Source organism: Oncorhynchus tshawytscha, linkage group LG05 (genome assembly GCF_018296145.1).
Source record: "Oncorhynchus tshawytscha isolate Ot180627B linkage group LG05, Otsh_v2.0, whole genome shotgun sequence".
NCBI classification, from domain to species: domain Eukaryota; kingdom Metazoa; phylum Chordata; class Actinopteri; order Salmoniformes; family Salmonidae; genus Oncorhynchus; species Oncorhynchus tshawytscha.
Window position 1 is genome coordinate 58,924,496 of NC_056433.1, and position 26,695 is coordinate 58,951,190.

Genomic DNA, 26,695 nt, shown 5'->3' on the forward strand with positions numbered 1-26,695 from the left:
AGATGAGTGGCAGGATAACTATTCACTGGGGTCAGAGCTGTATCTCTCTGTGTCTCTTAATGCTAAGGCCACTTAACTTCAATCAGCACTCCAGGGTGTGGAGAGATGGTTGGAGTATAACAGAGCATGACCAAAATATATGTCTTCATTCAAAGCAATGCCACTTCGCAGACACTTTTATCCACATTTCTTACAGTGCAGTGCATGCATCATTTTACATCATTTTCACACATTGTACATCACATGATGTATGTGTGATCCCTGAAGGGATTGAACCCATGACCTTGGCGTTGCTAACACTCTTACCAACTGAGCCACACACGACCACTTTTTGTCCGTCTCCCCAGTAATGCCAACAGAGTGGAATACCAAGCACTCCAACAACTACAGGAATTTCCATCCCCATTTCATTAGCATCATGTTGGGCTCTCAGCTGTTCTGGGAATGTTTGGTTGGATGGATGATGATGGGCTGTTTAGCTCTTTCTCTTGGTCCTCCAATACCATGACATCAGCAGACATACTATTGTGTGTGTAAAATCCTCCTTAATTCACTTGTCAGTTGAAATACTGTAACTTCAAGGAAACTTACGACCCGTTACAGGAAGGTGGAAAAAAGCCATGTTAGAAATCTGCTTTACTTCAGCAAATACAGCCTCACAGGACTGGCTTGCTTCAGCCCTATGAATCAGAGATACGATTAAACTATAGGAGAGGGAGAGAGAGAACTGGCTGACTAACGATGCAGAGTTGTGAGAATGAATGTCTGCAATGCACAGCTCAGCTATTTGCAGGTGCTTTCTTAAAAAGGGGAGCAATCTGCACTTATAAACTGGCCAATCTTAAACTATGCAAAGTGAATAATCTGTTAAGTGGGCCTCTCTGGCTGCATTTAGACAGGCAGCCCAATTCTGACATTTTTTTCTCACTAATTGGTCTTTTGATCTGATGTGATTGGTCAAAAGACCGATTAGTGTAAAAAAAAAAAAACAGTTCAGAATTGGGCTGCTTGTCTAAACGCAGCCTCTGCTTTCACCATTAACAAACCTATTGCAACACCTTTAGAACAAAAACTCAAACACCAACTCAGTTGGGGTAACGGCAGTGGGATAGGGAAAGGGCCAGGAGGGCCACTACCTGGGGGGTGTAATTACCCAAGAGCCATTAAGAAATGCTGGGTTCCATTCTGCTGCACCCAAATCGCTCATAAAATGTAGAAAAATACATTAGGTAAGGCAGGCTGGCTTCCTCTCTACACAGTGTGACACTGATGATGACAACACTGATGATGAAACATGAGACACACAACACTAATGCTGGCACAGAGCCACAGAGCAAAATTGACCAGTGCCATGTGTGCTGCATTGATATATTACATATAACATCATGTTTTTTCTCTTGGTCATTTCTAGATAAAAGATCTTAGGAACAGTGTGTAATGTCTGTCCTTTTAGGCTTGGAAAACTACAATGGATAATAAAAATACGATATGGAAAGCATATTGACACGTCTTTTAATTCAACTCCTGAAAAGAATAGGATAACAACAGATTAGCAAGAGATTTACTAGTATTATCAGTGGATGTTCATGTCTGTTCAGCTGTTCAGCTGCATAAATGATACTGTAGTTCTTAAGTCAAACCACTAGAGAGTGCCATTTCTCTTCCTTGTGGTAGAGTAGATTGTGGACTATGACCCTGCTGAAGGGCATACCGCAGTTCTAACTCGTCTAGGAAACAGGTACAATGGATACTGTAGATAGGAACAACAGGGAGAGATGAAGGACAACTGAGGTAGAGAAGATAACTGTCCTGAGGGGGTCACTGGTACCTGTACTGCATATTCTAGCCACACCATGTACATTATGTATGAGTGGGGCTTGGAGAGTTGGGTGAGATGAGCAACTCATAATCTACAGCAATTTTCTGAACGACCTCATCCTACAGATGAAAGGTCCAGAGAAGCTATCCGCTGTCCTGTTCCTATTTAGAAGTATTTATCCGCTGTCCTGTTCCTATTAAGAAGTATTGTCATAAATCCAAACTTATAATGTCTCTGTAGTTCTGGCAATTTTTGTATCTCTCTAACCCAGCTCTCACCCTGCCTGCCACAAATAGAGTGTATTTATTTCTGTGTGTGTATTTCTGCGGGCTGTGCTGTGCTGTGCTGTGCTGTGCTGTGCTGTGCTGTGCTGTGCTGTGCTGTGCTGTGCTGTGCAGGCCACATGGGGGGCCAAAGGGTCTTCATCTGGTGTTAAGCGAGGGCTGCAGATCTCTCATGTGGCATAGAGAGCCATTGTTCCCTTTAAAGCTCTTTCATTCTGGCAAAAACCAGTTGCATCAACGTTGTTTCCACGTCATTTCAACCCCTAAATTCAATCTGATGATGTTGAATCAACGTGGAAAATTGATGGGATTTTTTTTAAAGTCCTCAACCAAGGGGATTTCTTTCTTTTTTTCACCAAACTTTTAACCAGACAATCCACTAGGCCTGATGTTCTCCATCCTGTCTTTGTTGTCCTCCTGTTCTTCCTCTCTCTTCTTCTTTCTCTACTCTTTCTCTCTTGTGCTGTCTCTTTCCATTCTTCTCTCTCTATCAGTCTCTCTTCTACAGTAGTGTTTCACTGAGGAGTCTACTGGAGTAGCAGGTGTCTCTCATCCTGGTCTCTATCCTCATCTGCCACCATGTTGTCTTTGTGACTGTATCACTCTGACAGTTAGTCTCACTCTAATCAATGTGAGGCTCATTACATAACCATGATTTAAAACCCTTTTCTCATAAACACCACATACTCCCAGAGGGAGAAGTTGGGCTCCACCCAGAAAAAGAGGGTATTTTAGGCGTTGAGTCCTTCTTGAACAATTTCCCCTCTCCCGCCTTCTAGATTGGCTTTGAAGATTGTAGCCATGTCAAATCAGAGGCCAAACAACAAGACTTTCACACGCAACAGTTTCCACCCACACTGTGGCTACATTCAGTCATTCTCAGACCAGCCCTGGTTTATCTGTTGTCTCTCCAGTACACCCATCTAAACCACTATCCCAGTGGTTGGTTGCAGTAGGATTGTGGCCATTGGGCATTTGTAACGGATGTGAAATGGCTAGCTAGTTAGCGGTGTTCGCGCTAAATAGCGTTTCAATCGGTGACGTCACTTGCTCTGAGACCTTGAAGTAGTAGTTCCCCTTGCTCTCCAAGGGCCGCGGCTATTGTGGAGCGATGGGTAACGACGCTTTGTGGGTGACTGTTGTTGATGTGTGCAGAGGGTCCCTGGTTCGCGCCCGGGTATATGGGCGAGGGGACGGTCTAAAGTTATACTGTTACACATTACTCTGACCAGCTTCCTGTTCACACACAGGCCCCCTACCCACAGGAAAGGACTTTAGCACATCAGCCTTTGATGTTTCCTGTTCATGTGTGGCAAACATTCATTGTTTCTTCAATAGCATATTAATTTAAGGCCTGGCTGAGTGGAAAAACAAACCCACCTGGATGGGCTGTGTGAAGCTTACAGTAACAGTGGATACAGTATCATGGGTGTTATGTAAGGCCTGGGTCAGACAGTACAGTTCAGCAGTGAAGGTCAGCAGATTAATCTACCATCAAAACAATTGGAGAGGTGCTCCAATCTGCTGTAGCCCTGCCATCCTCCGGGCTTTCCCATATGGAAATCCTCCTGCACTGTGACTACCCAGTATAGCACACAGTGGGATGAGGCGGTGTGAGGCGGGCTGTGCTGCGTCAGGCCTCTCTAGTGTTGGTTAAACACCACTCTACACTATCTACCATCCTGAATCTGGTGAAACTCACCTCAGAGTTTGTGTGTGTGCGTATAGCTAGGTTCATTGTGGAGAGGATAAAGGGCACAGATGACTCTTGCCTAAGAATGACTGCATGATCTCAGTTGCACTCTCATCTGTCTAATCCTTCTGAGGTGAGCTGAGGTGAGGACAGGGCTCTGATGTCACAGCGTTTGTGATGTTTCCTCATATAACACTGTCTGACCTGGTATCAACAACAACTCAGCAAGCTGAGTCAGACATGGCAGGTGGCTCTCTCCAACATTACAATTAGTAATGAGGGAAGATGTAGTCCATGCAGTTGCCTGTTACTGTCCCAACATGTTGAGGTGACTGAATAAAGCCTTCCGCATGCTTTGGTTCGGCTGGTCCCTAGCTGAGTTCAGCTAGGCGAACCGAACAAGTGTGTCCGCATTCTCCCTTAAAAGTCCTTTACTTGAAAAACGAGAAAAACACAGCAATAGTACTGTTTGTCCATCTTGAAACGCCATAGCCGGTATATGCTTACTCAATATGGTCTGAATTGATCGAAGATAACTCAATAAATCTGTCTCACAAATCGTATTTTTGACGTTTTGACGAGGAGATCTTAGTCTCACAATTTTACATCTAACTAAGATGTTAGGTGCAATATTTCTGTTGTGCATGAAAACGTTTTGTTTCTCATTGAATGACAACAAACACTTTACTGAAGAATCCCTATTGTTGACCAATCACTGATAAATGGGTGTAGATTTGCAGCGAGAGAAAAACGTTTGTGTGCACGAACAGCCGAAAAACCATTGCCGAAGACCAAAACTAACAAAAACGTCACAAAATGTTGTAATAATATAAGCACAAACTGTTCCGAACTGTTTCGGCTGGGAAGCAGGCATGAATAAATGACTGGAGATGGAAGTGAGAGAATTCATATTTGAAAGCAGGAGAGGGTACGTGACAATCGAGTGACAGTCTGAACTGTGTGTTTCTTTTTTCTTCTCATTCTAAGGCATATTGAGCCAGTGCCCTGAGGGGTGATAAGGACTACCTACTATCCTAGTGAGATAGTGAAGTACAGTGCCTTGCAAAAGTATTCACCCCCCTTGGCATTTTTCCTATTTTGTTGAATTCCAACCTGTAATTGAAATGGATTTTTGGGGGGGATTTTGTGTAATGGATTTTGTGTAATTCTGTTTTTTAAACAGAAAAGTGGTGCGTGTATATGTATTCACCCCTTTGCTATGATGCCCCTAAATATGATCTGGTGCAACCAATTACCTTCAGAAGGCACATAATTAGTTAAATAAAGTCCACCTGTGTGCAATCTAAGTGTCACATGATCTGTCACATGATCTCAGTATATATACACCTGTTCTGAAAGGCCCCAGAGTCTGCAACACCACTAAGCAAGTTGCACCATGAAGACCAAGGAGCTCTCCAAACAGGTCAGTTGTGGAGAAGTACAGATCAGGGTTGGGTTATAAAAAAATATATGAAACTTTGAACATCCCACGGAGCACCATTAAATCCATTATTTAAAAAATGAAAAGAATATGACACCACAACAAACCTGCCAAGAGAGGTCCGCCTACCAAAATTCACAGACCAGGCTAGGAGGGCATTAATCAGAGAGGCAACAAAGAGACCAAAGATAACCCTGAAGGAGCTGCAAAGCTCCACAGCGGAGATTGGAGTATCTGCCAAAAGGCATGTGGGAGACTACCCAAACAAATGGAAGGACGTACTCTGGTCAGATGAGACAAAAATGTTGCTTTTTGGCCATCAATGAAAACGCTATGTCTGGTGCAAACCCAATCACTCAGAGAACACCATCCCCACAGTGAAGCATGGTGGTGGCAGCATCATGCTGTGGGTAGGTTTTTCATCAGCAGGGACTGGGAAACTAGTCAGAATTGAAGGAATGATGGATGGCGCTAAATACAGGGAAATTCTTGAGGGTAACCTGTTTCAGTCTTCCAGAGATTTGAGACTGGGACGGAGGTTCACCTTCCAGCAGGACAATGACCCTAAGCAAACTGCTAAAACAATATTCGAGCGGTTTAAGGGGAAATGTTTAAATGTATTGGAATGGCCTAGTCAAAGCCCAGACCTCAATCCAATTGAGAATCTGTGGTATGACTTAAAGATTGCTGTACACCAGCGGAACCCATCGAACTTGAAGGAGCTGAGGCAGTTTTGCCCTGAAGAATGGGCAAAAATCCCAATGGATAGATGTGCCAAGCTTATAAAGACACCCCAAGAGACTTGCAACTGTATTTGCTGCAAAAGGTGGCTCTACAAAGTATTGACTTTGGGGGTGAATAGTTATGCACTCTCAAGTTTTCCGTTTTTTTGTCTTATTTCTTGTTTGTTTCACAATTAAAACATATTTTGCATCTTCAAAGTGGCAGACATGCTGTGTAAATCAAATGATACAAACCCCCCAAAAATCTATTTTAATTCCAGGTTATAAGGCAACAAAATAGGAAAAATGCCAATGGGGGTGAATACTTTCGCAAGCCACTGTAGCAGAGTGGTGGTTAGGACTACCTGCTGCCCTCGTGAGATAGTGAAGTAGCAGAGTGGTAGTTAGGACTACCTGCTGCCCTAGTGAGATAGTGAAGTAGCAGAGTGGTGGTTAGGACTACCTGCTGCCCTAGTGAGATAGTGAAGTAGCACAGTGGTGGTTAGGACTACCTGCTGCCCTAGTGAGATAGTGAAGTAGCACAGTGGTGGTTAGGACTACCTGCTGCCCTAGTGAGATAGTGAAGTAGCAGAGTGGTGGTTAGGACTACCTGCTGCCCTAGTGAGACAGTGAAGTAGCAGAGTGGTGGTTAGGACTACCTGCTGCACTAGTGAGATAGTGAAGTAGAAGAGTGGTGGTTAGGACTACCTGCTGCCCTAGTGAGATAGTGAAGTAGCAGAGTGGTAGTTAGGACTACCTGCTGCCCTAGTGAGATAGTGAAGTAGCAGAGTGGTGGTTAGGACTACCTGCTGCCCTAGTGAGATAGTGAAGTAGCACAGTGGTGGTTAGGACTACCTGCTGCCCTAGTGAGATAGTGAAGTAGCAGAGTGGTGGTTAGGACTACCTGCTGCCCTAGTGAGATAGTGAAGTAGCAGAGTGGTGGTTAGGACTACCTGCTGCCCTAGTGAGATAGTGAAGTAGAAGAGTGGTGGTTAGGACTACCTGCTGCCCTAGTGAGATAGTGAAGTAGCAGAGTGGTGGTTAGGACTACCTGCTGCCCTAGTGAGATAGTGAAGTAGCTGTGTGTTCATGACAGGCTGCCATGGCTTCTGAGGGGAGAGCTGTTTTGGTTTGCTCTCCTGAACTGCATGTGAGGAACCACTGGGTTTGCTTTTCACACTGGCCTGAGAGCATCCTATTCCGTGAGGCAAGCAGGCCAGGGAAAGAGCGACAGACTGAGAAAGTGGGTTAAGGAAAAAATGAAGGAGTGGGTGAATGAGCATGTGTGAGAGAGATGGCAGGTGTGTGAGAGTGATGGTAGTGTGGTATCAGAACACACAGGCCTCAGTCATCACTCAAGCCCAATCACAGTGTACAGGGACACAGGTGAAGGTAATGGGAAATATGATTTGTTTGATACATTGCTGTACTTCTGAGACTAAGTGCCTCGTAGCCTGGAGAGAAATTGGATTAGTGTATTAGATAGAGGACATTTCCTCCCCTCACTCATCCTTTTCCTTATGAGGCTTTTTGATAGCCTCCAGCCTTAGAGAGAGTAGAATGATTTGTGTACACATCAACCTTATGTAAAGAGGAAGTATAGGTAGAGACATCAGTTAATCAGCTATTAAACGTGTACCATACATCAACTATTTAGAGCACTAGATCGCTAAAAAGTCTACTTGGAGGAAATTGAACATTGTTCCACATCATTTACATCTAAGAGCGACTCCTTTCCACCTCAAGTGGTATCTGCAACTTTTTAACCAAAGAGACGTTAGTCCCCTGAAGACGTTACTCAGCCCTTTAAATGCAGATGGGTTACAGTGTGGCTCCTTCTGACACGAAACATACAAATCTAGTGAGTCACAGTCTCCTGTTTGCCTACTGTTGTCCAGTGGCGTTGGGATAATAGTTCAGGTCTCATGAGGACTACGCCTGGATATTCACCCCGTTTCAAACAAACCCACCCCTCTCTCTGCCATTAAGTGGGTATACAAGACTATATCTACACAGGAAACCAAGCTTGTAGAGGACACTGTCGCACAGCTAAACTTTATGAACCGAAATTTGATGAAACACTGTAGTCAAAGGAATAGTCATCAGACCTTCTAAAGGTCAAACACAGGAACACCCACACATACAGTAAACATATCATGTACTCTCATGTCTTCTCCATGTGTATATATTTACTGTCTATTAATCTATCTTTCGTCCTATATCCTTTAAAATACCGGAAAAAATAAACTGAGAGACTCCATATCCTCTATGTCAGATCAACATCATGTGTCAATGTTCCGAGAGAGAGGTCCCTGGAAGCTACTAGCATTCCTGCCCTATTTCACTGACCTCACAGTTACAAAACAAGCCTAATCTAGGAATTAGTGTTATATCAAATTCCAAAAACTGAACTACATAAGCTTACAGTATTTACTAAAGTTTTACTGACACTCAAAGGAAATAGAAATGTAAACCTGTAAGACTGGACTGGTCTTGCCTTTCCTGACGAACACAATTCAGATTAGAGATAATTGAACCAACCCTCAATCTTTCTGACCTCTTCTCAATCAGAAGTAACAAAACAGTGATGCCTGTTGGGCCCTGTGTCTCAAGCAGCAGTGGAATAGGTAAGTGGGTTGAGTGGGTTCCTACCTTGACGTACTCCAGGGTGGGGTCCATGCTGCTGCTGGGGTCCCTGGGGAACAGAGACAGAGTTCTGTTGAGTGAACACATTCCTAATGGCAGCTTCTGGTCCCCTCCACTCCCTCCCTGTGCTGTGATGCGTCTGCTTCTACTATCCTGCCTGCTGACTGTGGGTCTACCTCCTCTCTGACAGGAGTGGCATGCTCAGACACTGCCTTCCCTCCTCTCCACCCCTCCACTGCACCCCCACTCATTAGTCTACTCACCCAGCCCCCCACACAAGTCACAGCTACATGTGTCCCCTTTTTCTGACCCCACTGGCAAATTCACACCCCCACATCTGCCCTGTCTCTTACATCAGAGGGAAAAAAGGGGGTTTAAAATGCCATATCATTAGCAGGGCTAGTCCTCCCAAAATTCTCAGTATCACTTCAGATGTCAGAAATGCATTTTGATAGGACATAACATCTTAAAGCTAAGATTAGTTCTTTTCAAATCCCTGAGGAAGTGTGGATGCATTCCCAGATCTCTGCGAAAAATTCTGTTTATTTTGAGTTCTGCCTCTGTCTCTCATCTCAAATGTTTTTTTTTAGGGGGGGGTTAGAGAAGTTGAACCCAAGCCCTTGATGCAGGGGTCTTACAGTCAGACAAGAGGGGGAGTAATTCCTTGAGCCTTTCACCACTTTTCCCATAGGGATTGTAAAGAGAAAAAACACAAACATCTCTTTTAAGAGCCTTCGTGGAGTAGGAAACAAAAACAGTGGAATTTCAAGTTGCTCCTTAATCCATTCAAAATGTTGAATAAGCGAGTTAGTATCTAAACCAAAGGATTTAGTGTAAAATTACAATCTAAAAATAACTCACCGAACTGCTGTGATGGCCCTTGGTCTTTTCTTTCCTCCCTACTTTCAGAGAAAGGTGGGAACGCAGCAGGAAATACAGTTGAGAGTATAACAATCTGAAAAATACTTCCCAAGAAGTTCAGCACCGGCCACTAGCTCTTAAACAGATCTCACTCCATTTAGCTGCTGTACGACCGCGTCTCATCTACTCACTGCCAGGAGAGGTGAACTTTCTCTCCTCTGCCCATTCTTTCATGTCAGCCTATACAGTAACCTGGCTTCTCTTTCAGCAGGGTGAGTGACTGGTATGGCATGCCACCTCAGAGGAACACAACACAGGCAGGCTGCTGCGCTGGCTGGTTCACCTCTGAAGCCGCTCCATCCGCATCAGAATAAAGAGCTGGCCTTGTTATTCAACAACTACATCTACAGTGTTAGGTAATGTCACAATCAGTTCACAGTATGGTGGTGTTCCTATAGAATTGGACAGGACATTACAGGTTCCACCTGCTCCCATCATACAGCCAAGACTAATAAAGAGAATAGATATCCCACCCATAGTGTTCATATTGGGTAGAGAACAGATATCCCACCCATACTGTTCATATTGAGTAGAGAACAAATATCCCACCCATACTGTTCATATTGGGTAGAGAACAGATATCCCACCCATACTGTTCATATTGGGTAGAGAACAGATATCCCACCCATACTGTTCATATTGGGTAGAGAACAGATATCCCACCCATACTGTTCATATTGGGTAGAGAACAGATATCCCACCCATACTGTTCATATTGGGTAGAGAACAGATATCCCACCCATACTGTTCATATTGGGTAGAGAACAGATATCCCACCCATACTGTTCATATTGGGTAGAGAACAGAGGTGTTGGGAGACACATCATAGAGTTGGAGAGAGGACGAGTGAGAGGACAAGTGAGAGGACGAGTGAGGCCACAGGCCAGCCAAAGAGCCTCTCCTTTAGACCGGTTTAGTGTCAGCCAGACCACAGCTGCATTGTGTCCTGGTGAGGAAATGTACCCTGCTCAACCACTGACTTTCCCCAAACCTCAAGTTCAAATGGAGCTCAGTCAAGCCAAGGACAAGGACAGAGCAGGTCATACACAGACGACCTGGCTATAATTGGATTTCCGCACACAGCCTCACTGACTGAGAGAGAGTGGCACTTGACATGCAACACTCCCTCAGTCAAAGGTTGTTCTGGATGCCTAAAGGCGTTCGCCTGCTTCCCAGCCGAAAGAATTCGGAACAGTTCGTTCATATATAATGACAACATTTTGTGGCGTTCTTGTTCGTTTTGGACTACAGCAAGGTTTTTTTTCGGCTGTTCAGGCACATAAAACATTTTCTCAAGGCAATCGGGAGTTGGTAGCCAAAGTCTGCACCCCCTCATCGGCCATTGGTCAACAGTAGGAATTTTTCAATTCCTCCTGTCGTTCAACGAGAAACAACTTGTCCTCATGCACATTTTTTCACTTGAGACATACTGCACCAAAAATCCTCGTCAGGACGACTTGGCAAAAACTTTAAAATGAATGACCGATTTTTGAGTTATCTTAGATTAATTCTGACTATTTTGAGGACTGATTATAGTGTCTCAAGAGAGACAATCAGTACTATTGCCACTTTTTTCTAGTTTTTCAAGCAAAGGTCTTTTAAGGGAGTATGCGAGCACACTAGTACGGTTCGCCTAGCCGGGTTCGGCAAGGCCCAGCCCAACCGAAGCCTGCGGAGGCACATCCACACTACTGACTCAAGGGGCAGTTTGACGCTATTGGAAAATCCCTCAACTTCTACATGTACTGTATAGTACAGTGGATCAGTGCTCTGCTGTGCACAAAATAACTTATATAAATGCATACATATACTAATCTCTCCCAAACAGCATTGAGTGTCCATCTGGTGATGAAATAATGAATGCAGGGAAAAATGAAGAGAGGAGAGGGGGTGGTAATGAGATGCTCTGGTTGAGTTCTCTTTCTCTCTTTTTATTTTACTGGGTAGCTACAGGTGTGTCCCCCATCAGACCAAACATGTGCTCTCAGCCTGCTGCTGGCTGGCCTTATAAAAGCAGAAGCAGCTGTGGCTATACTGCCTACTCCTTACTCCAACCCAGAGGAGAGGGAGAGAACGAGAGAATGAGGGAGGAGGGAGCAAATGAGAGAGAAAAAACAGGACACCCCTGGTCCAACACAAACAGGAGCTGCTAAAAGGAGCGCTGTTTATTTACCCGCCAGATCAGCACTCACGGAGGAGAGGGAGCAACTTCTGCTCTGGCTGGACATTATGAACAGAACTAACACTAGGACAGGAATTATAGTGTTTACACTGTGATTGGCTCACACAATAGAAGCCTTCGAGTCCTACAGATAATCATTGACAATAATAGTGTACAGTAAAAATGATTGTTCCGTGGCTGTGCTTCTGATATGGGAATGGAATATTACTTTTAAGATATGGGAATAGAATGTTTACTGTACCTAACCAACAGCTTTACAGTAACACAGCATGGCATCATTTGGAGATGCGACCAATGATCAAACAGCAATGTTATGATGACATCCTTTTCTTAGGATTGGGTTAGTTCACAGTGTCCTTGGGAACATTGAGGCCGGACATCACGGCATCATTATTTATCTGTGCTGTGATACAGAGGACAGCCTGGGCATGGCGTAAACAAAGACTTTCTGTGACAGACGTGGTGTGTGTGATGCCTATTCGTCTACCTACCTGGTCCTAACAACGCATGTACTGCAGCTGTAGCACCATGATTCCCAGTGGGATGTTTTGGTTTTTGATCAGAGTGGTTGAGAACTGACGTTGACAGACAGACATCCAGAAAACACTTCACCACTCTCTAGCCTTGGAGGAAACCATCCAGGCATCAGATCTGACCAGCCAGCAGCAGACCATTTCTCAGCAGAACAGAGAGAATCAGTCACTCTAGATTCTGAGCTCACGGCCAGCTCCGTCTTTTATCATCCCTTTCATCTCCTATACAAGGCTGTAAATCTTCTCGCCATCTCAACCTGAGTCAACCGGAGTCCAACTCATAAAGTATTTGCAGGCACACCACAGCCAGAGCTGTCTGCCTCCCCCTGGGGCAGAGTGAGTGGGCCCTGGGTTATAGTGGCTATCTGGCTTAGGCACACACAAATACACAGGCACACATACCACACAGATTGACTGAGGTTAGGGGTCACCTGAAGAATCACTCACTTTCTGGATCAATCCAGATAGCGTCATCGATACAGAGTAAACACTGATTAATTAGTGTGTGGTTAAAGGATGGAGCACTGTCTGGGTCAAGGGTCAACAGACAGTCAGGGAGACTAAAAAGTCAGCACAAAGAAACATAGGTTGGTTTAAAACATGTACAATATCCACAAAACAAGAATAAGCAAAGTAGTTCAATGAGTAGAAATGAAACAGTGTTCATTGATCAATGTAATCTGCATGAAAAGAGATGGACAGAGTGGCATACCCTCCCATCCTGAAGTTAATGACAGAGCCACAGGTGACTGCCAAAATAAAGGTAACACCAACATTAAGTGTCTTAATAGAGCAATGGGCCGCCACGAACCAGAACAGCTTCAATCCACCTTGGCATAGATTCTACAAGTGTCTGGAACTCTACTGGAGGAATGCGACACCATTCTTCCATGAGAAATTCCATCATTGGTGTTTTGTTGATGGTGGTGGAAAACGCTGTCTCAGGCGCTGCTCCAGAAACTCCCATAAGTGTTCAATTGAGTTGTGATCTGGTCACGGAGATGGCCATGGCATATGGTTTACATCGTTTTCATTCTCATAAACCATTCAGTGACCACTTGTGCCCTGTGGATGGGGCATTGTCTTCCTATGGGGTCACAGTCATCGTAACCAAAATAATGGCCTGCCCAGCATTTTTATACATGACCCTAAGCATGATGGGATGTTAATTAGTTAATTAACCCAGAAATCACACCTGTGTGGAAGCACCTGCTTTCAATATAGTTTATATCGCTCATTTACTCAAGTGTTTCCTTTATTTTGGTAGTTACAAGTATATTTTCATAAGAGATGAGGACAAAGCCCTTTGACTAATCCTGAAATCTCCCTCATCAGTCAGCCATACCCAGCTCCCTGGCAAAGCCAGGTAACCAACCAATCAACCAGCGGCCTTCAGATAGACACAATGGGCCTGCAGTCCTGTCTTGTAGCAGGCAGCACAGTGCTGGCAGCCACACAGAATGGGTCCCTCAGAACTATAGCTGTCATAGTGTTCTGTTAGCCCTGATCCCTCACCATCTCCACACATCTATCTGCACATCAGCGTCTAGAGTTACAGCAGCAGCCAGAATCTGGTCTCTGGTCTCCGTGTGCTTAATGCACCTCAGGGCTCTCTTCAGAACCCCTCTAACCCTCCTCTCCTTCCCTCCCTCCTTGCTTCCCTTTCTTTGCTGAGCCAGACAACCCTCTTCCTCTGTTGCTCCTCCACACCTCCACTGTGTATCCCATACTGCCAGAATGAAGGTTGTGGCTTATTTATTCTCCTTCCTTTTGTCTACTTTTCACCTTCACTAACCTCACCAGCTTTGTGGAGATTAAATACTAGACCTATATTAGATAACCTTCAAATGTCAAGGGATAGACACAGCCTTTTCAGTTATTAGTAACACCCCCCTCGCACCCCAACCCCCTTCCTCCACCCAAGTCCAGACATATTCTGTCTGCCTGCCCAAAGTGTGTCTAAAGAGGGGGACTGTGTTTCATTCTGTCCAGCACTGCACCGTTGCTCTGGACTATAGTGACACATAAAACTCTGTCACACAGGATATAACTCACAGTCTGGGTTGTCTGGGCGCATATATCTCAACCATCTAGACAAGCTTTGTTGTTATGGCGGTTGGTTTATATCACTCTAAACAGAGGGCTTACCTTCACTGCATCTCTCTGAGGTCTGTGTGTGTGTATACGTGTGAAAGTGCTGTTGTGTCTTTATCCACAGTTACCTGGCCTAATCACATGGATTGATGCTGAGGAACTTCTCGTCACTTCTTTGTGTTCTCTAAGATCAAGCAAGCCATATCAGCAGTCTGACAGTGTTGTGTTTCAGTAGTGAGTGAGGTGTTAAGCCCCGCAAAGTGCTGTGGGGAAGAGGAGGCCCTGACAAAGCAGCCCCAGCCCACAGATAACATCTATAGGGGGCCACAGTGAAGCTGCTCTGCAGTAACTCAACAGGGCCTGAGGGATACAGCCCCCTGCCCTGACAGACAGAGAGGTGGTAGCAGAGAGGCTAGTGCTAACATGTGCTGCTCACTGATTACATCTCAGCTGACCTGCTTACCATGGCTTGAGCTGGGACACTATTTCAGAGTGAAGTAGTCTCAGTTAGTCAGGGGGGTGGTAGCAGCTGAAAGTCTGCAAAGTACTTAAGGGGCTTTAAAGAGCGCACCCTAAGTGTCTTATTGGACAAAACATAAATATTTGTTTTAGATTCGGATTCGGATTCTGTGAAATGAACAAAGGAAAAGCATAGCGCTGGAGCATCAAAGATGTGTATGGCTGTACCTGTATGAGGTGTGGACTTCCATCCCTGTATGGTAAGACTGGTGTTCCTCGATGATGTTGTGGATGAGTGGCGAGGTGGGCAGGCGGGCTCGGGCCGGGTGGGGCAGAGTGCCCATGTGACTGTACATGTCCCAGGAGCGGGCAGGGCCCTGAACCGGGGCCCCTTTCTTCCTCCTAGGCAGAGTGCCGTGGATGGAGACACTGTGGTATCCAGCTGGGGGCAGCTCCGGTACTGCAGGCCTGGAGCTCAGCAGGTCCATAGAGGAGGCCAGAGAACACTGCCTGCTGCCCACGCCCATGTGCATATTTCTTGGCAGACTGGCAAACTTCCCCTCTGCCATCATCCTCAGCTCTAAGAGGGAAGAAAGAGAGAGAGACATCAGATCAGACCACATGGCAGGAGGAGGAGTGGGAGGACTAGGGGTTATATAAGGCTGACCATATCACAGACATGGTGCCCGGTAAAGTAAACATGTGCTGCTGATGCACATCCTCACAAAGGACAAATGTGTGGAAACATATACGTGTGTACGTACAGTTCCTCTTAAGCAGCCCACCCGGTATACTATAGCACAGTGACAACTGCAGTGGCCCCGGATATGTTATGATAATGATGGAATATATACATAAGTACAGTGAAATGAAGCCAGTGGCATAGAGACCATGCTTCATGTATCCCAGTCATAGTTCCACTGATGCTCCCTCCCTCTCCATAGCAGCAGCAAGGAGCAGGATAACATAACTGCAGGCTATCAGTGAACCACCAGCCAGTCTGACTCTGACCACAAGACAGCAGATAGAGACGTCTTGTTCCATGCCCTCAGCGTTCCACACCCAGTTTTTGGACCACTACGCCACTAATTGGGCCATGAAATCAAGACTCCTTTCTAAGCCGAATGGATTTTCTGCTCAGCTTTCTGCTTTCATCCTTTGCCCCCAGCCAGCCTTTTAGCATGCTAATGAGCAGAGAAACAAAACTCATGCCTTAGCAGAGAGAGAGAGGCTGACATCACTTGCTGTTGCTGCTGTTTCTTCACCTGCTCCTCACAGAGCAGCCACACAGCTTATGGATTATTCATAACCTGTTTTATTTCCTTAACTTGGCTTGGCATGTGAAGGGAAGTGAACTTGGTAAAACATTTATAGCAATCTTCTCAGCGGTGCAGCCATAATTTATGATATTGGATTATCAGAAGGGGTCAACTGAGGATAAAGCCTGCTGCCTTAGTTAAAATGAAATCATGTGGTGATGAAAGACAAAGAAACACTTTGTCCTGGCACTTTGATAGAGTTTCTTACTCAGCAGTCTTTGTTTTACTCATGCATGGATGTAAACCTCTGTGTAGCAAGACGTCGTGGTGGGTTGAGGGAGCAGCAGTCCTATAGAAACAGCTTCTTGGGGAGGACGGGGATAAGGAGAGGTAGAGAATCCACTGACCCAGACAACAGCTGAGTGTGAACACGCACTGACCCCGTTAACCAGTTCTATTAAAGCTATTCAACAACAAACACACCGCCACCGAAACACACACACACACAGGGCAGTGCTGATGTTGCTTTCAAAGCCTTTGTCCTCTTGGTGCTGTGTGAAATTTTATCTAAGCCAGGGCTGGTGTCAGTGTTTAGGTATTAACTCTGTGAAATGTCTCTAACTGAGAGGGGGGGCGATTTAAGGCCCTGCGTCACGTCCCTAAAATGGTTGATCCACCCCACAGTAATTGCAGTGCAACCAGATATCATCTTCTTCAAGGAGATGCTTTGCTGTTGGATCAGTGCCAGGAGGGCAGCAGCAGGGAGGACTGTACTATAGCAGTATGGGTCTAGAGAGTCTGGTGGGAATTTCCCAACATCATGGGTGCTACTGACTGATGGGAGAGTACCATAATCTGCCTTGTGATGACAGCACACTTCAAAATACAGACACTCACTCTGATTCTGCAAATTCAATGAAGAGTAGTCAAATCTAGTCCTGTAATTAAAGTATGATAATATCTCCCTTCTCTCTGTGCTATGTCTCCTTACTCAGCATAGCAGTATTGAGGAGATGAAAGAACGCCATTAGGTAAGAGGAGTAATGAACACCAGGGGTGTAGACTAAAGGCATCAGCATGCTTCAGTTTGGCTGGCGGCTAGCGGAAGTCGGCTAGGCAAACCGAACGAGGCTGCTCGCATGCTCCCTTAAAAGACCTTCGCTTGAAAAATGAGATAAAAGCGGCAACAGTACTGTTTGTCCATTTTGAGACGCTGTAGCCAAAATACACTTTCTCAAAGTAGTCAGAGTTAATCTAAGATAACTCAAGAAATCTGTCATTAATTTTGACGTTTTTGCAGAGGAGATTTTACATCTAACTAAGATGTTTGGTGCAGTATTTCTCAATGAAAAAATGTGCATGAAAATGAGTCATATCTTGTTGAATGACAACAAAGACTTTATTGAAGAATACCTACTGTTGACCAATCACTGACAAAGGGGCGTAGACTTCGGCTCCGAACTTTGGCTTGCCTCCAGAAAAAAATGTTGTGTGCCCAAACAGCCGAAAAACCCCTCACCGAAGTCCAAAACGTCACAAAATGTCATCATAATATATGCACAAACTCTTCTGAACTGTTTCGGCTGGGAAGCATGTGGACGTATTTACATCCGGACATCCCTCATGAAAAGTAGCTTTCAATTACCTACTACTCATCACTACTACACAATATCTACACAAAACCTCCTGGTTTTACTACCTAATTACTTTTGAGATGTGTCGTAAGCCAGTTGTGATTTATGTAGTAATTTAAGTAGTAATGAGTGATAAATTGGGACGTTTCACTACTGGTGAACACTACATAATTTCCTGTGCAAATCACTACGTAATTCTCCCTTAACTGTGTAACTACTGAGCTTTTGGTTATCTACTACTTAAAACATACACATACCTACACAATTCCTACATGCCCATGTAACCGATGTGAAATGGCTAATTAGCGGGGTGCACGCTAATAGCGTTTCAATTGGTGACGTCACTCGCTCTAAGACCTTGAAGTAGTTATTCCCTTTGCTCTGTAAGGGCCGCGGCTTTTGTGGAGTGATGGGTAGGAGGAGAGGAGAGGGACGGAAGGTAAAACTGTTATATTGATGCTGTTGACCCGGATCACTGGTTGCTGCGGAAAAAGGAGGAGGTCAAAAGGGGAGTGAGTGTAACGATGTGAAATCCTTTCCAACCACTCCGCTAAATACCGCTCCTCTCTCACAGGAAAAAAAAACAGCTGCTACAAATTTGCTCCAATCAATAACATCACAATTTAACCAACACCAATATATTTTTGTGACTACCTGGACCTATAATTTGGTTTTTGAAGTATAGAAACCAAATCATAGGATTTGAATGAAAAGTGTTTTAATAAACAACTGGAAAAGGTGACTGTAAGAAGCGCACATCACTTCAAATAGGCTACATGTCATATTAAACAGCATATAAACACTCTAAACAGGTCAAGAGCTAGACAGGTAGCCTAAGAAAGCACGAAAATGAATTATTTAGGCTATATTATTTAAATTATTTAAAGGTTATAGCCTTCAAATAAATACATTTTGAAGCATTTGCGAGTGCGACACACTAGGCTGTGGCAGGGACATTAAAGCCTTCAGCATTTAAACAACATTTTGTTGTATTAAATCACTATAGTCAATCAATTGCGCAAAAGGCTGTGACTTACTTCAATTTAGGAAAAATTAATTATTAGGCTCAGTCTAAAGTGCCTTTGAATTATTTTTTAGAAACATGAGTTTGGCCAGACTCTGTGGTTTCAGGCTCATGCGATGGTGTCTGGAGAGCAGACCAGCAGCGGAGAATGCACTCTGTGATTGGGGATGCTAAACACCCTTTGGGTCACTCTTGCCAGGCTGGGCAGGATGTGTAGTGTTTTTTTCTGTAGGTAGGCCTAAAAGATTTTAGCGAAAATAACCCTATCAAAACAAAAATGTCATTGAAAGAGGTAATATGTCACGCCTATTGGGCCAAAATCGGTGATGGCCTATTGTATAGATAATATAATGAAAATGAACAAAACTTTAAAGATATTTTTTGTTTATAAATACTATGCTACAGTGACAGACTTAGCTAGCTACTCACCTCATTCCTTTCTGTTAGCATGTGCACATAACAAGTACACCATCAGGCTTTCGAGATATGTGTTTTTTCAGATTCCACAATGATTCTTTAGTTGTGGACACTTCATCACCACACTCCCTCTCTTGCTCTATCCTCCTCATCTTTGTAAGTCGCCTTGATTTTTCACCTATGTGTTTCATCTGTTTCTTTATGAAAATATTTAGCATACTTGATGACAGTAGCTAAAGCAAGGGGATAGCAGCACGCAAGTAGACTACAAATTCATGCTGGGCTGGGAATGCCCTGAGCTCACGAAGTGAGCGCTACTGGAGCGAAATTGGAGCAGGCGAGAAGGCCAACGCTCCAGCCTTTGGTGAAACTCACTCCACGCTCCAGTCAAATTGGGCACATTCTCTGGTCACCACTAGACTAGCGCACACGATATTTCCTCAAGTTTGTAACTGTAGTTATATCATCAAACAATAATTAATATGCTTATACAAATGTAATTGTATTTTTTTATTAAATTAATTACATATTAAATGATATATTTACGCTTTTGTTAATCCTTTTAAAGCCGTATCTTCATTCAGCTTTAATTTAACTATCTTCAGATTTAAAATAATTTGCAGACACATGTCTCCACCATGTAACCTTTTAGAAAATAAAGAAGAGCACAAGAGAGAACCAATTATAAGGCATTATCAATCATCTGCTAACAGAGGTCACATTAGATAACACAGAAAGAAAAACATTTGACTAACAATGTTAATCTTACCAACAACGGCCTCCAGTCTTCTTATGTTGAGGACCTCCTTGGCAACAGGTCAAAAAGACATACAGTGCCTTCAGAAATTATTCACACCCCTTGACTTTTTCCACATTTTGTTGTTTTACAAAGTGGGATTAAAATGAATTTAATTGTCATTTTTGGTCAACAATCTATGCAAAATACGCTGTAATGCCAAAGTGTAAAAAAAGCTAACATTTATATAAAATAAAAACACTAATATATTGTGAGGACAGACACGAGATGAGAAGCAAGAACAGGGAGTGAACATTTCATGGAAAACGGACATATAACAAAAACAAGAACAACGTCTGGACAGGGGGAACACAACTGAGGAACATACAGATACAGAGGGGGCAATCAACAACGTGAAGGAGTCCAGGAGACAGGTGTGTGCAATGAAGGGCAGCCTGGTGCCCTCGAGAGCCAGAGAGGGAATGCTGGAGCAGATGTGGCATATATTTTCATTAGATAAGTACTCACCCCGTTAGACAATACATGTTAGAATCACCTTTGGCAGCGATTACAGCTGTGAGTCTTTCTGGGCACGTTTCAAAGACCTTTGAACACATGGATTTGCACACCAATATTTACCCATGATTCTTTTTAACATTCCTCAAGCTCTGTCAAGTTGGTGGTTGATCATTACTAGAAAGCCAATTCCATTTTTTGCCATCATATTGTCAAGACGATTTAGGTCAAAACTGTAACCAGGCCTCTCAGGAACATTCAATGTCATCCTGGTAAGCAATTCAATTGTAGATTTGGCCTTGTGTTTAAGGTTATTGTCCTGCTGAAAGATGAATTTGTCTCCAAGTTTCTGTTGGAAAGAACACTGAACCAGGTTTACCTCTAGGATTTGCCTGTGCTTGGTTTATTCCATTTATTTTGATCAACAAAAAAAACTCCCTAGTCCTTGCTGATGACAATCAAACCCATAACATGATGCAGCCACCACCATGCTTGAAAATATGAAGAGTGGTACTCAGTGTTGTGTTGTGTTGGATTTGCCCCAAACATAACGCTTTGTATTCAGGTCAAAAAGTGCATTTCTTTGTCACATTTTTTCTAGTATTACTTAAGTGCCTTGTATTCTGTAAAGACTTCCTTCTTTTCACTCTGTCATTTAGGTTAGTGCTGTGGAGAAACTACAATGTTGTTGATCCATCCTCAGTTTCTCATATCACAACCATTCAATTCCGTAACTGTTTTAAAATCACCATTGCCTAATGGTGAAATCCCTGAGGAGTTTCTTTCCTCTCTGGCAACTGAGTTAGGAAGGATGCCTGTATCTTTGATATACCATCCAACGCCAAATTAATAACTTCACCATGCTCAAAGGGATATACCATGTCTACTTTTCTATTTTTACACACCGAGTTTGCTTTTCTATTTTTGCACATCTACCAACTGGTGCCCTTCTTTGCGAGGCATTGATAAACCTCCCTGGTCTTTGTGGTTGAATCTGTGCTTGAAATTCATTCCTTGATTGAGGGACCTTACAATTATCTGTATGTGTGTGGTACAGAGATGGGGTATTTATTCAAAAATAATGTTCACTGCTATTACTAAACACAGAATGAGTCAATGCAACTTATTATGTGATTTGTTAAGCACATTTTTACTCCTGAACTTATTTAGGATTGTCACAACAAAAGGGTTGTGGGTTTCCAACAAGTCAGTTTGTCAAATGTCTACCATGCTAGAGCATCCGCGTTCAACTGTAAGTGCTTTTCTTGTGAAGTGGAAACATCTAGGAGCAACCACGGCTCAGCCGCAAGGTGGTAGACCATAGAAGTTCACAGAACGGGACCAAAGAAAATTGCGCATAAAAATCGTCTGTCCTCGGTTGCAACACTCACTACCGGGTTCCAAACGGTCTGTGGAAACAACGTCAGCACAAGAACTGTTTGTTGGGAGCTTCATGAAATGGGTTTCCATTGCCAAGCAGCCACACACAAGCCTAAGATCACCATGCGCAATGCAATGGTGTAAAGCTCACCGCTATTGGACTCTGGAGCAGTAGAATACCTTCACTGGAGTGATGAAACACGCTTCACCATTTGCCAGTCCGGCGGACAATTCTGGGTTTGGCGGATGTGAGGAGAACGCTACCTGCCCGAACTTATAGTGCCAACTGTAAATTTGGGTGGAGGAGGAATAATGGTCTGGGGTTGTTTTTCATGGTTCGAGCTCAGCCCCTTAGTTTCAGTGAAGGAAAATCTAAATGGTACAGCATACAATGACATTCTAGACGTTAATAGGTTTGTGTAGTAAATAAGTATCACCTTTTCATGATGGATGATATGCTCTTTGAAACTTGTTCCTGGTTGACATAGTAATCTAGCTAGCTATGTATATTGGGAGATGGTTACCAGCAGGTTTCAATCTCAGGAGAAAAAGGACATTCCAATGAGATAGGATCAGAAAGACTTTTGATCCACCTACTGTACTGTACTTAATGTTCCAGATGCATGGTGGGACTGAAAATCAGAGCAGAGAACAGGCTTTCACAGAGTGATACGGCACTGGATATTAGGTATCCCGAATCAAAAACTCCCTCACCCCATAAGAACAGTTTCCAGAAATTGCTTAACTCCTCTAATATCATGTTGATCACAGGTAATGAATGACATGATGCAGAACTCGTGCCGCATTCTAAACTACTGGGAACTCGGAAATCTCAGACTTCAGTGCATTGAAGACAAATGGGTAGCTTGGACGGTCATCCAACTCAGAATTCGAATACGGAAACTCTTTTAAGAACTTCAGCTTTCCAACCTGAAGTTTTTTTTATGTTCCCAGTTGTCTTGAAAACACCTCGGATCGGACCACCACAGATGTTTATTCACCTGCTCTGTTAGACTCATCAGGTGGGTTGAGTCACTGAACATGTCCCAGTTACTCAGCATCATCATACCACAGGACAAACGCCAGCGAGTGGGAAGAACATATCCCTTCACAGCTCTAAAACACATTACAGTCTATGCAAGTGTGAATATTCACACAAATCAACCAAACACCCTACCTTAATTAACAGCACCCACCTGGGTGATGATGCACAGTGGGCGGTTCAGCAGCCATTTTGTGCCAGACCACTGACCAGTCACAACCACACAACCCCTTCCTGCAGTAGCCAGGTGACGATTCCTATAGAAGCCAGTTAAACTGGTGGTGCGGAGGCGGGGGGTTAATTGGCTGGTGAGTAAAGTGCCTGAGGGCTGGTCAGTGTGTGGAGGCCTGCTGTTGACCTCGGAGAGAGCAGAATGAAGCAGCCCAGCAGTGAGGCAGTGGGGCCAGAACCAGGCACATATCTTTTCACTTAAGGAATGTTGCTTGACAATTACTCCCCTGGTGACAGTCTGTCGCACGTGCCGGAAGAGAAAGGGTTAACCCTCTCTGGGCTCCTTAAGAAGATGAATATTCAAGACATTAATCTGATAACATAAATTATTCAGGCAAAATACTAGAAGAGGTGACAAGGTTATGGCCATCATTTGAACTGAGGTGTGGGTCTAGAAAATACCTCTTCTTTCATCTATCTCCTTTGTGTCTCTCATGATGTCTCTCCTCCTTACCTCACACTGTTTTACATTCTTTCTCTCTTTTGTCTCTCTACCTCTCACAAGCACAATGGTCTTTCTCTGGCTCTCTGCCCACTGCTTACACAATCCTCTGCATCTTTCACTGAAGACACACAATACCACACACACACACAGACACACACTCACACATTCACATTCGCAAATTCTTTAAAGTCCTTTGTATCTGGCTCGTGACACAGGGCACATGCCATTGCTGATGTCAGCAAACACAAATATTGTCTTTCTTTTACTGTACCTATAGTAGGAGCATTGTGTCCTGCACTAGTCCCACAGCACATACAAATCTGTTAAGTGAAAGTGAACAAAACTGGCCTTGATTCAAAAAGATACGGAAGAGTCAACATGCAAAGGAAATAAAACTATAAGCTTCCAAACTAAAGCTACTAGAGATGTACAGGGGAAGAAGAGAATACTCCAGTGCATTTCTAAACAGTGTTATCAGTGTTATGTTTTCTCCAGCCTTCCCCCACACTCACTCCTCCATGGGAATCTAGTGAATAATGCAAGTCCCCTTCAATGAATTCAAACCCGCTTTGAGTGGACAAAAGACCCAGAGAGGCTGTGGGCCATGAGCACTCTTCAGAATAAACCCTCTAATAAATCTGTCACCATAGCCTGACTGCTATTCCCAACCAGCTTCTCTCATCCATCCCATATCTGACAATGGTGCAGTTCTGTGGGAGACTAAACAGTTTGGTCTGCTCTAGTCTACAATATCAGTCTGCTCTACACAGTGGACATCTGGGCTGGGCTATACATCTAAACCCCCATCAGACCCATCATACCCAGGGCTTTGGGAGTTTATCTCTCCCCCATTAATGCCGGTCCTCCACTCAGTACACAAATCCCAGTGAATCAGGCTGGAGACAGGCTCTGAGCCGACACTCAGGGTTTCTACAGCAGGGCGTTCAGCCTGCATCTTATGTAGTGTACAGGAAGGAATAGGAAGCTTTAGCGAAAGGGGCTGACACACAGGAAATCAGCTAAGATGTGGAGGCAGCAGGCAGGGCAGGGAGATCAGAATGTGTTTCAGCTGGGGCTCTAAAAGTAGTAACTAGCAGACACTTCACAGCTCCAGCTCTGTCACATGCTGCAGGCCTGGCCCCTCATTACCCAGACAGCAGAACAGACCCACTAGGAAAACTAATGAGTGGCTCAGGAAAATAAAGCCACAAATAAAACACATGCAGGGAAATGAAGAGAGGAATACAATTAACCAGAGGAAACTGACGGATGAGGTTGCCCTTCCTTTCTCACTGCAAACTGGAGAGAGTGGATGGGCGGAATACTGCGGACAAACATGTTTGCACACAGACATTAGCATGAACATACACGCACACATGCACACACAAATGCACGCACACACACACAGCAGTGCATTACTAAAGCAACCCCTGGCCAGTCTTTCTCCAGACCTCTGAAAAGAACAAAGAGCCCAACTGTCACATGACACTTTTTGGCCCTTCTTTTGTTGAGAGAAGGGGGTGTTTGATATGAACTCAGATCTCTCCCACCTTCCTCTCCTCCTCCTCAGAGAGAGAGAGTCTTCCCGTCTGTGAGCTGCATGGCTGGTCTGTGTGTGGCATATGAATCACGAGTTATTAAAGCCCACAGCAGTGGCTGCCACTCAGTTCCTCACCAACAACTCCAGCTACTGTCATCTCTCTCCTACACAGCAACCAGCAACTTAGGTGGCCAATTTCCCAGGGGAAAAGTCTCCGAAATCTATTCCATTGACTAACAAAGTCCTTGAAAAACATGCTTATCTTATGTTATTGTGTAAAGCGTTTGAGGAAACATTTGTTAAAGTTTGACCTTGTTAGTGAGAAAAAGCATCAACTGAACTGACTGAAGTTATTCTACTGAAAACAATACAAAGAGTTTCCTGTTGACAACTCTGAATAAATCTAAATTATTTGAAGTTGTACAAAGTTGCTAGAGAGAAATTAGCAAGAGAGATACTGCTTACTCTTCTGTAAGCATCTGGATACAGCACCAACACATTCCAACACATTTATACAAAGCAGAGTCCAATCCAGTACGGTTTCTAGAAATCCTTACCTGTCTGTTTAAAGTTGCACTTGTTTTGAAGAACAGCACAGCCAGAGATTTCCTCCTCACTTCACTTCAGTAGAGTTCCTCCTGAGTGGCAGCGCTACAGAGTCCCAGGCATAGTAGACTGACTGACCAGCAAAGAGACTCGCACGAACAGGCAACGACAAGGCTAGATTGCAGAAACAAACCCCTTCCTCCTCTCTCTCTCTCTGGCTTTGTGTGTCTCTGGGCCTCCCACAGTGGCTGTGTTGCCGTCCTCTTCCCCTCCGTAGTATGCTCTCTCTCTCTCTCTCTCTCTCTCTCTCTCTAAGGGCTTTATTGGCATGGGAAACATATGTTTACATTGCCAAAGCAAGTGAAATAGATAATAAACAATAAAACATGTACTGTAAACATTACACTTACAAAAGTTCCAAAAGAATAAAGACATTTCAAATGTCATATTATGTATATATACAGTGTTCTCTATCTCTCTCGCTGATACACACACTCAGAAACACACACGTGCCCCTACTCCTCCACACAGGCACCGAGCCACAGGGGAGTGATTTACGACTTACCCTCAACCCCATCCTCCCCTGTCCCCCAGCACTGAAAACGTCCCTCTCTTCACACCTCTTCCCTCCTCTCCTCTGTCACCAATCCCAGGAGAGAGGCCAGAGCAGCCTCACATTTAATGTCCCAACAACAACCTTTGTTATTGTCCAGTTTCAATCCGATAATGTTATTTGAAAATCCAATAATGTTCTTTAAAGAAAACATATATATACTTGTCACTGTACAGACAGTGCAACTAAACAAACAAACAAAAAAGTTCCTTTTTCAGGACCTTGTCTTTCAAGGATAATTCATAAAAATCCAAATAACTTCACAGATCTTCATTGTAAAAGGTTTAAACACTGTTTCCCATGCTTGTTCAATGAACCATAAACAATTAATGAACATGCACCTGTGGAACGGTCGTTAAGACACTAACATCTTACAGACGGTAGGCAATTAAGGTCACAGTTATGAAAACTTAGGACCCTAAAGAGGCCTTTCTACTGACTCTGAAAAACACCAAAAGGAAGATGCCCAGGGTCCCTAATCATCTGCGTGATCATGCCTTAGGCAAGCTGCAAGGAGG

The 26,695-nt window shown here is 44.0% G+C and overlaps 1 protein-coding gene across 1 annotated transcript in view; it reads right to left on the reverse strand.

Moving 5' to 3' along the window:
* The window catches only part of LOC112250990 (breast cancer anti-estrogen resistance protein 3), a 61,356-nt gene extending 35,544 nt beyond the window's left edge, over positions 1–25,812 (reverse strand). Inside the window, exons 1-3 of the mRNA XM_024421578.2 lie at positions 25,576–25,812; positions 15,023–15,374; positions 8,612–8,654 (exon numbers count right to left, since the gene is read on the reverse strand). Coding sequence (XP_024277346.1) covers positions 8,612–8,654; positions 15,023–15,366 — 387 coding nt within the window. The 5' untranslated portion in view covers positions 15,367–15,374; positions 25,576–25,812. The remainder of the gene's footprint in view (positions 1–8,611; positions 8,655–15,022; positions 15,375–25,575) is intronic.
* Between the last annotated feature and the right edge of the window lie 883 nt (positions 25,813–26,695).